Genomic DNA, 16,123 nt, shown 5'->3' with positions numbered 1-16,123 from the left:
TGCGCTTCTGTTGCCTCATGTCTCAGCATGCAATTATTTCCTAATTGTTAGTGCTAAACATAATTGTGAGAGACATGGGAACCAAGACCTTGTCTCATATATTTTCTATTTCCCATTGTACCTAGAATAGGATGGCCACACACACAAAAAAGGCATATCAAAGCTCTTTAGTCATTGACTGACTAAAAAGATTATATGAAGTCAAATTGGGAGGACATTTAATATAAGGAATAATATTCCAAGAGTCAGAGAGGGTAAAAACTCAGAGAAGAACAGGCTGCTTCAGAATCATGGGAATCCAGTGATTTTCTAGGACTTAGATTGTATTCCAGTGATTATGCAGGAATAGCAGAAAAAGGACTAAAATGAAGGTGATCTACTTGAGCTTTAAGATTATAAATGCCTCTGATTTTCTGATTCCACCAATGTTACAATTATGCAAGAATATCAGAAAAAGGACTAAAACGAAGGTGATCTACCTGAGCTTTAAGATTATAAATGCCTCTGATTCTCTGATTCCACCAATGTTACAATGAGTCATATACATTTTTAAAAAGTAGCCGGGCGCGGTAGCTCAAGCCTGTAATCCCAGCACTTTGGGAGGCTGAGGCGGGTGGATCACGAGGTCAAGAGATCGAGACCATCCTGGTCAACATGGTGAAACCCCGTCTCTACTAAAGATACAAAAAATTAGCTGGGCATGGTTGCACGTGCCTGTAATCCCAGCTACTCAGGAGGCCGAGGCAGGAGAATTGCCTGAACCCAGGAGGCGGCGGTTGCGGTGAGCCGAGATCGCGCCATTGCACTCCAGCCTGGGTAACAAGAGCGAAACTCCATCTCAAAAAAAAAAAAAAAAAAAAAAAAGTAATATATAGTATAAGTTGGATATGGTCGGAGATTAGCTTAAATTGGTATAAATTTGTTTTATACAAATTAAAAAAAAATCTTACGATGCTGAGCTCTTAATAAAATAAATTATACTTGACTTAACACAAAATAGGGAGCAAGCTCCCCTCTATTTTTTACTAAAACAACTGTGGTACAAACTGATGGTTAGAAGGTAACCCCCTTTCCTTCAAAATTGCCAAATGTAATAATACAGTGTACTATTGCAAAATAAAAGTATTATTGCAAATTAAGTCTATAACAACAATCATCTTACTTGCTTAATTTCCTCAATTAAATGGTTACTAAGCTGTGACCACAAAAATAAAAAAAAACCCTTGACATCAGACAGAATATCTTATTTAATTAAAAAAATTATGTTAAAAAAATAGAAGCAGACAGCAACATAACAAATATCAAGTAAATATCTATCTGAATTAAATGTTAAAGGCAAAATTTTGATAATAAAAATATACGAATAATTGTTACATATATCATTTTCTATGTTATAACAAATATATATATATATACACATATGAGCATATGTGCAACATATTTATATTTGTCACATATATAATGTTTGTATACATATGTATATAATACATGTATGTAATATATAAAATATACATATATGTTGTGCATGAATTGAAGATAGTTGGTGTCTATACAATGATTGGAAGATAAAATATTTAGGGCACAGTAGAAGTGTACTTTGTAAACATCCCTGGTGTTATTTTACTGTCTTTCCGCAAAGGCAACTGTATCCATGAATTTTATGTGACTGTGTCTTTCAATATACACATCAAATTTCTACATACATATTTTTTTTACATTCTATGTAATTTTTAAAAATGTGTTTTGTGTATTTGAACAATTGTTAAATATTATACATATAATTCTGCCTTTCTCACTGAACATTATATGTTGTATGTATAACAATATTGGTAAAATACATTTATGTATATTTGTTTTTTAATTACTATTTTCAGATTTGAGTATAGAAAATATGTAAAAATAGGTGTATTATCTTACAGTAAACAGTTAAATTACTTCTATTTATTATTAATATAAACATTGCTATATTCAGTGTTCTTGTGCATGTTTCCAAGTAAATATAGATAAGTATAAATTGTAAGATACACACATTCAAACACTGGTTATAACAATTTGACACCAATAATTACTTACATTTACTTCATAACTCATTTGCCCAGAGTTAATATATAGTGCCTTAGTTGGTGCTTTAAAGCATGTTTATTCGTGGTATTATGGAATAAATATACCAGTGAGCTGAAAAACAGAGCCATGAACTCACAAAGACTGAAACTTCAGTCAATTTACTGTAGCAGCAAAACAAAGAAAGAATTGGATTCCAAAGAAGATATCAAACATTCCTGAATTCTGTAACTGTCTTATATATACAGCATTTGGAAATACATTAATAAATCAAGAAAAGCAATGAGTATACCTAAAATTTTTTTTTGCTAAAACTAAAGTTGTAATGGTTCATGGATGTAGACTTACCCTGTCAAGAGCTGCTTTCTCCAGTTCATTTTTGGCTACAGCTAATTTTTGTTCCAGATCAGTAAGCTGCTGTGCCTATAAAATAAGAGATAAATCTTCTAGATAAATTCTATAATATCCTTCTGTACTTTAAGCATCTGTCATATATTGCCCAAGAATTGTAAAAAGAGAGAAAAGAAAAAAAGTGTCCTATAAGATTCACTTAGAATTCAGGTTAATTTAAAAATATCATATATCAAAAAAATTACTATATGTCATAATTTGATGTGCAAAATACTTAATATGTAGAAAATGGTAGTGCTGGATGAATATGCACTAAATGCTTCACTAGACCAAAACATCTAGTTTCAAGGACCCAACTGAAGTCCTTACAAATATTTGTGGTTTAAATCCCTAACTTACATTTCTAGTTGGTGTAGAGTGAATTTCATACCCCTCTAAAATTTATATGTTGAAGCCTTAACTCCTCATTGTTGCTGTTATTTGGAGACAAAGCACTCTGGGGTAATTAAAATTAAATGAAGTCACAAGAGTGAGGCCCTAATTCCATAGGACACACGTTCATGTAAGGAGAGGAAAAAAACAACAGAGATCTTTCTTGTGCTCACAGGTGGAGATGCCAAATGAGAACACACAGAGAAGGCACAGTCTACAAGCCAGGAAGAGCCTTTGCCAGAAACTAAATACATGGACACCTCGCTCTGGGACTTTCAGCATAATAGATTTTTATTGTTTAAGACACCCAGTCTATGGTATTTTGTTATGGCAGCCCAAGGAGACAAATGTACTAGCATGTACTCCATTTATCTTATTGTGTTTTAATGCCATATACTTCTCTATATAATGACAAGTGTCATTATTCCACTATTCAAAGAAAAAAGCAGTACCCTCATGTTTGGAAGTTATATATTCATATCCTGCCTCTACCGCTTCCCAGTTATGTGATCTTGGGCAAAGCCCTTGACTTTTCTAAACTAGAGATGTCAATACTTATTCTATACCATATTAGCTGGACTCAAATGAGGAATATGAAGAATTGGAAGTTCCATTATGTGCATACATATAGCCTTTGCACCACCTTGCTTTATTCCATTATTGTTCCTTTTATTCATTTATTCTTTGATTAGTCTCTGTGGTCTCCACTATTCCAGGCACTGTTGTTGGGCCATGAGAATTGCCGAGATTACTTAAAATAATAACTGCAACCACAGCAACAACAAATATTTTCTCTAAATAAACTATAAACTTATATTCTTAAATTGTTTACATCTTCCAGTTGATTATGGTATCTGTTGAGCGCAAGAATAATAAAATGCATTTAATTTTCTTTATGAAAGCTGCCATTTTATTAGGTATCAAAATTCATTTAATAATTTTATTATTCAGCAACTATTACTCATCTTGTAATATAAATTAAAAACCATTCTCTCAGCCGGGCACGGTGGCTCAAGCCTGTAATGCCAGCACTTTGGGAGGCCGAGGCGGGTGGATCACGAGGTCAAGAGATCGAGACCATCCTGGTCAACATGGTGAAACCCCGTCTCTACTAAAAATACAAAAAATTAGCTGGGCATCGTGGTACATGCCTGTAATCCCAGCTACTCAGGAGGCTGAGGCAGGAGAATTGCCTGAACCCTGAACCCAGGAGGCAGAGGTTGCAGTGAGCCGAGATCGCGCCATTGCACTCCAGCCTGGGTAACAAGAGCGAAACTCTGTCTCAAAAAAAAAAAAAAAAAACAAAAAACAAAAAAAAAAAACATTCTCTCGGCCGGGCGCAGTGGCTCAAGCCTGTAATCCGAGGCCGAGGCGGGTGGATCACGAGGTCAAGAGATCGAGACCATCCTGGTCAACATGGTGAAACCCCGTCTCTACCAAAAATACAAAAAATTAGCTGGGCATGGTGGCGCGTGCCTGTAATCCCAGCTACTCAGGAGGCTGAGGCAGGAGAACTGCTTGAATCCAGGAGGCGGAGGTTGTGGTGAGCCAAGATCGTGCCATTGCACTCCAGCCTGGGTAACAAGAGTGAAACTCCGTCTCAAAAAAAAATAAAAAAATAAAATTAAAAAAAAAAAACCATTCTCTCAACTACTTGTAGAATGATAAAGAAAAAAAAATACTTGAGACCATCCAGGCCAACATGGTGAAATCCTGTCTCTACTAAAAATACAAAAAAATTAGCCAGGCATGGTGGCACATGCCTGTGGTCCCAGTTACTCAGGAGGCTGAGGCGGAAGAATCGCTTGAACCCGGAAGGCAGAGGTTGCAGTGAGCTGAGATTGAGCTACTATACTCCAGCCTGGTGACAGAGCAAGACTCCATCTCAAAAAAAAAAAAAAAGAAAAGAAAAGAAAAAGAAATCCTTGTCTTTAAACGTACGTATATAAAATCAGATGGTGACAGTTGCTGTCAAGAAAATAACGTTAGCGAAAAGAAAAGAGCATGTGAGAGGTTATATTAATCGACATATTAATATTGTAAATATTTACAATAAACCCAGCTTATAGTCAAACTGCTAGTGGATAATCAAGCTGGTGGATCTCTAGAGTTATACGTCAACCCAGCCAAGATCCCTGAACCCCAGGCAACTCACATATGCACATTTTTCTTATTTATTCATTGATTTAAAAATAATGTGTTTTGCCGTAACAAATAATACACTACATTATTTTTTCCTTCTCAATCTTTCTTTCCTACCACTTGCCTCTTGCTCAATATGCTCTGGTTATACTGGCCTTGTTTTACCTCAAAAGTGCTAAGTTTATTTTTATTGCAAGGTCTTAAAAATTCCAAGCATGATTTCCTTCTTCTCATCATTTAGATATCTACTAAAATTTATTTAATCAGAACAGTATTCCTGACAACTCATATCTATATGGGTTAATTAGCTTTTCCTGCAAAACAGAAACACAAACTCAGAGACTTAAAGAAACAAGAATTTATAAATTATATTTAAATCACATGTATTTCATTTATCAGTAGAAACATTATCTGTCATAAATACGTAGAACTATTTGTGAAAAATTACCTTTTTATGTGTGTAAGAAAATGCTAGATTCAGCATCATGATGACAGTATCAAATTCACATATAACAATATTAATCTTAAATTTAAATAGGCTAAATTCCCCAATTAAAAGACATAAAAGAACAAGGTTAATAAAGAGTCAAGAATCATTCATATGCTGTCTTCAAGAGACCTCTCTAAGGTGCAATGACACATATACTGTAGGTTCAAAATAAAGGGATGGGGGAAAATTTACCAGGCAAATGAAAAATGCAAATAATTCAGCATCCCTTCATGTTAAAAACTCTCAATAACTAGGTATTGAAGGAACATACTTAAAAATAATGACAACATTGTTGTCTTTCACTTTTGAGAGACAACAGAACAAAGATGACGGAAGATGAACTTTGGAGCTCACTCTGGAATTTGAGTACTAGTTTTTACTCCTTACTAATTTTCCATACTTAAATATTTAATCTCCCCATGCTTCAGTTTCCTCTTCTTTAAAGGTGAATAATAGTACTTCACTTATAGGCTTGTTAGGATAATTAAATTAGTCAACATATGTAAAATACTTGCAGTAGTACCAGTTCAATAGTAATATAAGATTATATGATAAGTAATGTAGTTTATATTACCTGCCATAAATTCAGCATAAAAGCAATCGGTATAACAATTCAGGAAGCTTATATCAGGGCAGGAAAAATAAATTCCAACAAAAATAGCAAATTTGCCTTTGAAAGTTGTATTGCTTTTCATGCCCAGATTTTTTTTTTTTTTTTTCTTTTCTTTTAGGAGGAGTCTCACTCTGTCACCTAGACTGTACTGCAGTGGCATGACCTTGGCTCACTGCAACCTCCACTTCCTGGGTTCATGTGATTCTTGTGCCTCAGACTCCTTAGTAGCTGGCATTACAAGTGCATGCCACCATGCCCAGCTAATTTTTGCATTGTTTTAGTAAAACAGGATCTTGACATGTTGGCCAGGCTGGTCTTGGTTTTCTGACCTCAGTTGATCTGCCTGCCTCAGCCTCTCAAAGTGCTGGGATTACAAGGATGAGCCGCTGCACCTGGTCATGCCCAGGGTTTTAGTGATTTACCTTTTCTACGAACCCTTTAAACCTGGTAAAACATCCAGCCAAGAGATCCTGGGAAACTAGAGTTGACAAAAAGAGTAAGAAAAAGTAATAAAAAGACTTGCAGATATCATCCGTTATTGTAATACTTTGGTCCTAGTTTGAAAAGGATTAGATATTGGATTAAATTATACAGAGTGGCCATAATTTTTCCATGATAACATTTTTAAAAATTTTCAACTCTTATTCTAGACACAGGGAGTACACGTGCAGATTTGCTACAAAGGAATATTGCATGATGCTGAGGTTTGGAATATAGATGCCATTATTCTAGTCATGACTGTAGTACCCAGTAGGTAGTTTTTTAACCAAACTTCCTCCCTCCACTCTCTAGAGTGGTGGTCCCCAACCCCTATGCCACAGACAGGCACTGCTCTGGTCTGTTAGGAACCAGGCAGCACAGCAAGAGGAAAGAAGCTGTCAGGTGAGTAAAGCTGAGCTCCACCTCCTGTCAGGTCAGCAGCAGCATTAGGTTTTCATAGGGCCATGAACCCTATTGTGAACTGTGCATGCAAGGGATCTAGGTTGCATGCTCTTTATGATAATCCAATGACAAATGTAACGCACTTGAATTATCATGAAACCACTACTGACCCCACCTCATGTACGTGGAAAAATAGTCTTCCATGAAACTGGTTGCTGGTGCCACAAAGTTTGAGGATAACTGCTCTAGCAGATAACAGTGTCCATTGTTCCCATATTTATGTCTATGTGCGCTCCATGCTTATCTCCTACTTATAAGTGAGAACATGTACCATTTAGTTTTCTGTTCCTATATTAATGTGCTTAGGATTATTGCCTACATCTTCATCCATGTTGCTGCAAAGGACATAATTTCATTCTTTTCATGGCTGCATAGTATTCCAGGGCATGTATGTACCACATTTTTAATGTAAATTCATAATATACTTTATTATCATTTATGAACATGTAGAACTTCAAATTTTTATAGACCATTAAAAGCTGGAGCTTGGTTTTGTTTATGGCTCAGTTACTCTGCATGTAGTATTCAAAGGGAGGGTTTCTTGTTATTTTTCTCAAGAATGGACCTTAAGTAGAGCTAGATTATGAAGGATAGCACCAGTGGTGTGTTTGGAAAATATTCAGTTGTCTTTATTTTAATTTCTCTAATAAATTTCACTAAGTTTTATAGAATATAAAAACATACCTTACTTTCCTCTAAACAGGATTTGAGAAAATTTCATATTAAAAGTAATAAAATCTTTAAGACAAGTAAAGCATATCAAGTCTACGGAAAAAATAGAAAATAATATGCCTCATGAATGTGATGCAAAGGTAGGGCAGGGGGTACATCAGCAGAAAAAAAGTACTGATAGTGGAGCCATAAAACTTCTAATTGTCTTGGCTGAGCTGAAAATTTTGTTCTAAGACTTCTGGCAGCTGTTTGTAAAAAGTAATGTTGTTGGCTCCAAAATTCTCATTGTCAAAGATAGTAAACCTACTAGACACAGAGAAGATGCAGGAGTTTTCCAAGTAGTAGTTTCTAAAATAAAATTCTAACAGATTTTATAATTCAACTCAGTAAGCCATTTTTAAGGTGCTAACAACATAAAGTACAAATTCATTGTTCATCTTAATTCCTAAGATAATTCCTAGAATACCTCAAGAAAGAAAAAGTGTGTGTGTGTGGGTGTGTGTTCCCACCAAAACGCAGAAAACCAGATGAACAAGTCATAAGATGGATCTGCCTCCTAAGACATGAGTAATAACTCCACTCTTTCTAATTCATTATGCCTAACATCCTTTTTCAGTCATAAATGTTAGGTGGGCTTTCAATGCTCAGTTGCAAAGATGGGGATGTAATTTCTTAAAGCAATCAATCTATCTCAACTCTTAACTCTCTAGTTAAATAATTAAAATTTGATTAAGGCAATTCAATGACTTTATGCAGAAACTAGAGGATATTTAATGATGTTTTCTGGAATAAAATCTGCCTCTCTTCTTCATCTAAGGAAGATAAAGTATATTATTTATCTTTGTAGAGTAATATGAACATGTTTAGATCTAAACTCAAATATACATTATTGCTAGAATAAAAGAGAACAGCAAAAAGCTATACTGTCCTATAGAATAAAACAAAACATAGAAAATAGGAAATAAATATAGAGCAGGCTTTGGTGACATGAAAAACTTATTCAAAGCATGCCTGAAATCGATGAACCCTGCATTTTTCAGTTAATGTAAAGAAATATTTTTTTCCTTAAGTTCTAGTTAGATATTTCTATTTTCTGATATTTAAAGAAAGATTAGGCTATTATCCTTAGCAAAATAACACAGGAACGGAAAACCAAATACTGCCATGTTCTCACTTATAAGTGGGAGCTAAACGATAGGAACTTAGGAACACAAAGAAGGAAACAGCAGACAATGGAGTCTACCTGAGGGAGAAGAAAGAGTAGGAAAAAGGGAGAGGAGCAGAAAAGATAACTATTGGATTAATACCTGGGTGACAAAATAATATGTACAACAAACTCCCAGGACAAGGGTTTACCTATGTAACATACCTTCGCATATACACTCCCAAACCTAAAATATAAGTTAAAAAAAAAAAGATTTAAATCATCTGCTTCTAGACATGACCTAGATGACAGGATAATCAATATTAAACTAGCCTCCTACTGTAAACAACTATGAACCGAATGTGCCAGGCTACGAACCTTGAAATACAGGAAACTGACAAGGTAGGACCCATAACTACACCAGCTTTCTGCCTGTGACGATTTCTTAACCAAGGTGCAAAGAGCTGTGATCCAAGAAGATCACTGTAGTTGCACTGAGCTATTGCCGAAGTGGAAAGCAGAGTTTAGAAAAGATCAAGTGGCTTGAATATATGGGACAGGGCATCAGAGAAGTGTGAAGTAAGCAGGGGTGTGTCTCCCCAAAATCACCTCGGGTAACAGGAGGAGTGCTCCTGTATGTACATCCTTGGCTCAGAGTTGGTCTATACATACCAGGGTAATAAATTATACAAGGGCAATAATAGAACAAATGCTATCTGGCTGAGGGGAGAAAAGAAAAACCCAAGGTTGAGCACTGTAGAAGGATAGTAGAGTTCCGATGACACCCATAAACTCTAACACCACAGGAAATCAAAACAACAGCCTTTAGATTAATAGCTAAGTACTAAAAAGTTGTTGGCAAACTACAGCCTACAGTCAAAATCTTGCTTACAGACTGCTTTTGTACACAAATTTTTTTAAAACACCACCACCTTTATTTGTTGGAGTATTATCTAGTTGCTTTTGTGCTACAACAGTGGAATTCAGTAGTTAACCATATGGTCTTCTCAGACTAAAATATTTACTATGTGTTCACTTAAAGAAAATGATTTTTTGATCCCTGTCCTAGAATAAAGTGTTTTTAAACCTACCTTTAAAAAGTCTAAATCAAACTAAGATGGGATTTTGGAGAGGTGGGGCTACATCTTTGGAGGTTTGCAATTAAATGAGTGGAGCTTGGGTACTACCTGGAACTTTTTAAGTATCGGCACTAGCAAAGTATAAAACAAACCCTACACAAATCAAGTGGACTACCAGTATTTTAATAGAACAAAAATTGAAAACATTTAGAAGATAAAATCCAGATTCTCTGTAATATATCAACTACAATGTCCATTATAAAATAAAATCTCACCAGTTATTAAAATAATATCTATGTATATATGATCCAAAGTTACACAATAGTAGATAATTGTAATCAATATCTAGACAGTCTATATGTTGAATATGGCAGAAAAATACTTTAAGGCAGCTATTAAAAATAGGATTAAGAACTTATAGGTAATGTGTTCTTAATGATAAAAGAGGAAATATTAACATAAAAATCACACAAAAAAATTGAAAAAACAAAATTGGATGCGCATTAAAAAATGAAGATGGCAGAAAAAGGGCCAGTAAATATGACATGATACTAACAGAAATTATTCATTCTGAAGAAGAGTGAAGAAAAAAAGTTTGAAGAAGGAGGGCTTCAAACATGCTTAGAATAATATTAAACACTTTCACATATGTACATTGAAATACTAGAAACAAAAGAGTGAGAAAAAAAGGGAAAAATGCATTTATAATTGTTAGGAAAAAATTTAATAAAGAATGAAAAACATTTGTGTTGAAAAATTACAAAACATTATTAAGACTAATAAAAATTTTAAATAATCAGAAAAACATCCAATGTCTATTAATTAAAATGTTTTGCTATTGAACGAGATATTTAATATTCTTATGATGTCATCTCCCTAAATTAATGTATAGATAAAATACAAACAGATTGTAATTTCCACAGGATTTTTTTGGTAAATTTTCCAAGCTATTTATAAAATCCAAAATGATCTTTAGAAAAGCACTAGCTGTAGGACTCATGCTATCTGATTTTAAGACTAACTCTAAAGCTACATTAATGGCAGTGTGGTGTTGGCATAAGCATATGACAATAGATCAGGACAGGATCTGGAAATTGACCCAAATATACAGTCAGTAGAAAACATACATAGTTATTTGATTTTTGAGAAAGACAAAGTGTAATTCAATACATAAAAATAAAAAATTTAATAAATAGTGAAAAAGCAGCTGGAGATTGTATTATGTATTATATATGTAAAATGTGCATAGCATATATATTTTACACAAATACACACAGTGTATATATAAGCATATCCATTATATAATGTAAAATACATACTTTTGCATTATATAATGGATACACTATATCCAATTGATATAATGGATATATTAGATGCACTATATATATAAAATATATTGTGTAAAATATATATTTTACACATCAAACACATATATGTATATAAAATATATATTTTACGACGTGTAAAATATATATTATTTTATATATAGTATATAATTCATTATATATATAAATGTAATGTGTGTGTGCATGTGTAAAATCAACCTTGATCTTTCCCTCACACTATTCACAAAGATTAGAAATGAATTATAGTCATAAACGTAAAAGCTCAAACATAAATCTTCTAGAAGAAAATCACTGTGACCTTAGATACACAAATATTTCTTAAATAGACAAGCCCGAACATTAAAAAAAGATAAATATAATTTTATGATATATAAAATGTTGCTCTTCAATAGAAACTACAGAGAGAATGAAAAGCCAAGTCACAAACAAGAGAAAATATGTATCAGTGAAAGAATTTGAATCCAGAATATACAAATGAAACTTACAGCTCAATAATAAAAGACAACAGTTAAAAAAAGTTAAATTACGTAGTAAATAAATTAAAAATACAAACAATCACATTTTTTAAAAAATGGTCAAATAATTGAATAAACCAAAAGTGGTTTATTCATAAATAAAATGGTTATATTCAGAATACAAAAATGGTTAATAAGCTCACTAGAATATGTTCAACATCATCATTTATTAGATAAAGCAAGTAAAGCTATAATAAAACACCACTACCCTAGTAGAAGACCTAAATGTACTACCTTGATTTATCTTTAAGAATATCTAAAAATTACTCCAGGAGAGATTAATGATCCATGAGTCACAGTTATTGCGTGAACTTTGCCACTTACTGTCTGATCTCAGATTCCCTGTGTGCAAAGTTTTTTGAGTAGATGATTTTTAAATCATCTTTGTAGTGAAAGGAATTTATGACTCCTTGGGTGCTTTCTATAGTAATAGATACATCCAGTTAATGTACCAGAGTAGACACAATAACATCTGATTTTATTTCCTAATATTTATTTTTAAATGAGCCATTTAATATTCTATATGAATTTCATATTGTTTCTTCTTTAAACTCTCTCCCTAAACCTCTCTTCAAAACAGGTGTTAATTTAAAAATTTATATGTAAAATTATAGTACTAGTTTATTAATCATATTAATGACTAGACAGACACTTTCTAAATTTTATTAACCTATAACTTTTCCTCAAAAGTGCTTTCAAAGTTTATAATCTCATGTTTTATCTTTCACCCAGAAAATATTCTAAAAACAAATAATTTATTCAGTCTTTTTGTGAGTTATTAAACCACAAACATACTGATTTCAATGGCTATCAAATTTTGTTGATATCATTTCTTTGTAGACAGAGATATTTTAGAGAAGCTTTGAATGTGAATCAAGGCCCATGGAAGAGAATGTTTTCTATAGAGAAAACTGAAGAAATGGAGCTTTCAGCAGAAAACTCTCTCTTTAACATTTATATTAAGGCCAGGTGAATTTTGCCAAACATTTAGTATGCAATTCATAAACTTGTATTACATGTCTAGAATTAATAGCAAAGAAAAATGGTGAAAATTATTTATACAGAGAGGAAGAACGACAATTTTCACACATCCACTCTTTAAAATTAGAAGTTAGATGATTGCTCTTTGAGAATCATCTTGCTTAGACATCTTTCTGTAAAGGCTTTTGTTCTTTATATTAGTCTTGGGACTCTTAATAGGACTTTTCAGCTACTTTACTGACACTCTACATAGCTTCAGATCTTAGTTAATAGGTTATAGACTCTAAACTACACATCTAGAAATTGTACAACTTTCTAAAAGTGTTTGAAACTTTTACTTAATCATTAAAAATGAAGTACAGTTGTCTTCATGGAAAATGGGATATCAGGTATTTCCTTTTATACTGTGCATTGAGAACAAGAGGTTTCTATGATATACATGAACCTGGATTGATTAGCTAGGTAAAGAAATACAGTAAAAAAAATTGATGCTTTGAGATATAATCTAGAAGCATCTAATTTTTCTTTACTATAGAATTTATTGATTTCACGGGAGAAAATTATATTAAAAGTTGCTATTAATCCATTTTGTCTTTGTCTACTTCAAGTGTTCTAGGAGGTAATAATTGCTAGAAGGAACAATCCCATATCAAAATATACCCTGTAATTCCCTGTAATTATTAATTTGAAAGAGATTTGGAAGAAATGAAGATTATCCGATTGTGCCTTACTTAGGCAGATATTATCAGCTCAATATACATTGGCATTTTTAAAAATCCTGGATGAGATGTGGTCCTGTAAACTACATCTCAGGTAGTTTGCTGATCAATTTTGAAAATTAATGCTACCTTAACTAATGTTGGGCTGGGTATAAAGAAAGTAAAAAAAACTTGCTATTTCTATATTGCTATACATCTGTTTTTCCCAAATACATTATATCACCTAATAATGCTTTTAACTTGACTTTTATTCTTATTTTCTCTGATTCTTTTTCTGAGATTATATAATCACCACCATTCTGTAATTACCAGCAAGTAGCAGGTAAATGTGCCAGTTATGAAATAACATCTAAATATTCTCATTAATCCTAAGAGATAAGTAGTATTATCCTCATCTGACAGGTAACAAACATTGGCAGGGATGTGGTGAAAAGAGAATCCTGGCACACTGTTGGTAGTAATGTAAATTAGTACAGCCATTGAAGAAAACCGTATGGAAGTTTCTCAAAACACTGAAAATAGAATTCCTGTGTGATCCAGCAATCCTGCTTCTGGGCATTTATCCAAAAGATTTGAAATCAGTATGTCAAACAGACATCTGCATTCCCATGTTTATTGCAGCACTATTTTCTTTTTTTTTTTAATTTAATTTTTTATTTCAGTAGGTTTTTGGGGTGACAGGTGGTTTTTGGTTACATGGATAAGTTCTTTAGCGGTGATTTCTGAGATTGTGTGCCCCCATCACTGAGAAGTGGACATTGTACTCACTGTGCTGTCTTTTGTTTCTCATCCCCTCCCACCCTTCCCCTTGAGTCCTTAAAGTCCATTATGTCATACTTTTGTTTTGTTTTGTTTTGTTTTATTTTTTGAGACGGAGTCTTGTGCTGTCACCCATGCTGGAGTGCAGTGGTATGATCTCAGCTCACTGCAACCTCCAACTCCTGGGTTCAAGCGATTCTCCTGCCTCAATCTCCGGAGTAGTTGGGACTACAGGCACGTGCCACCATGCCTGGCTAAGTTTTTATATTTTTAGTAGAGACGTGGTTTCACCATGTTCACCAAGATGGTCTAGATCTCCTGACCTCATGATCCACCTGCCTTAGCACCCCAAAGTGCTGTGATTACAGGTGTGAGCCACTGCACCCGGCCCACTATATCATTCTTATGCCTTTGCATCCTCATAGCTTAGCTCCTACTTATAAGTGAGAACATATGATGTTTGGTTTTCCATTCCTGAGTTACTTCACTTATAATAATGGCCTCCAGCTTCATCTAAGTTGCTGCCAAATATATTATTTCATTCCTTTTTATGGCTGAGTAGTATGCCATGGTATATGTATACCACATTTTCTTTATCCACTCACTGGTTGATGGGCACTTAGGTTGCTTTCATATTTTTGCGGTTGTAAATTGTGTACAGCACTATTTTTAATAGTCAAGTTAAGAAATCAACCTGTGTTCACCATCAAATAAATAAAGAAAATGTATTATATATAAACAATGAAATATTATTCAGCCTTTAAAAAGAAATTTTGTCATTTGTAACAACATGGATGGAATTGGGGAGCATTAATGCTAAGTGAAATAAGCCAGGTAAGAAAGTCATATACCACATGTTCTCACTTAAATAGTCTATGAAACAAACCTGAAGCAGAGAGTTGGATGGTGGTAAACAGAGGCTGGGGAGTATAGAGGGCATGAGGAGATGATGTCAAAGGGTACAAAGCCTCAATCACAAGGAATATATTATTTTTTCTTGGAGGTCTATTGCACACTATGATGAATACAGTAAATAGGATACATTTCAAATTTGCTAAGAGTAATTTCAAATGTTCTTGCTACAAAAAATGATAGAGAAACTGATAAATCATAAACAATAACAAAACTTTGTATCTCATACATATATACAACTATAATTTGTGAATTTACAATTTAAAAAAAGAATTAGGATCAAAAAGAATAAGCAAAATTTTCAGCTAGGATTTGGTACCTTATTTATCTGACTCCAAACTTAGTATCTGGGCTACTTTCACTCCAGTGGTTTAAAAGCCAAGTTGAACAAGACAGCAAGAAACGCCCTTAGAAAACCTAAAAGTTTAACAACTTCAGTCCATGACATACTTTTAACATCTTTACACTGTCTCTCTTTGTAATGCTACCTTATCCAAAGGAACAACTATCTTTCTCACTTCTGTGGAATATTACCTTAGCAAAAATGTGGGTGTTTGTATTCTTTTTTTTTTAATTCCATGAATTGGAAAGCATCTTAAACTAGAGTTTCTTCAAGTATGGGAAAACCACAGGTCTCACCACCCTGGAAATTTGTGTAGCATGCGAAATAGCTAATCATCAACTATTCTGGTAATTTTCCTTTTAAAATTTCCCAACCAACTTGTACCTTCTTTCATTTATTCACCTCTGTTCATCTTTTTTCACTACTTCCCAGTCTTCTCTTACAATTCTTCCTTCTTGTTTTCTACCCAAACGTAAGAATTCACAATTTTTAATATCTTTAGTTCTTATTACACCTGTGACTAATTTATCAGTGCTATCTGCATGTTTTCCATGAACAGAAGGCCACTATGTTTTATTTTTTGAACAATATTCACTCATCACATTTCTGATGCCTCATGTTA

At 33.5% G+C, this 16,123-nt stretch overlaps 1 protein-coding gene across 3 annotated transcripts in view; it reads right to left on the bottom strand.

Moving 5' to 3' along the window:
• Positions 1-16,123, bottom strand: part of LUZP2 (leucine zipper protein 2) — a 584,575-nt gene that overhangs the window by 106,099 nt on the left and 462,353 nt on the right. For all 3 annotated transcript variants that reach the window (XM_074401251.1, XM_010330380.3, XM_074401250.1), the window contains one exon: positions 2,410-2,484. In XM_074401251.1, coding sequence (XP_074257352.1) covers positions 2,410-2,484 — 75 coding nt within the window. The remainder of the gene's footprint in view (positions 1-2,409; positions 2,485-16,123) is intronic.

This window comes from Saimiri boliviensis, chromosome 6 (genome assembly GCF_048565385.1).
Source record: "Saimiri boliviensis isolate mSaiBol1 chromosome 6, mSaiBol1.pri, whole genome shotgun sequence".
Classification (NCBI taxonomy): domain Eukaryota; kingdom Metazoa; phylum Chordata; class Mammalia; order Primates; family Cebidae; genus Saimiri; species Saimiri boliviensis.
This window is presented reverse-complemented; position numbering and strand designations above follow the sequence as displayed.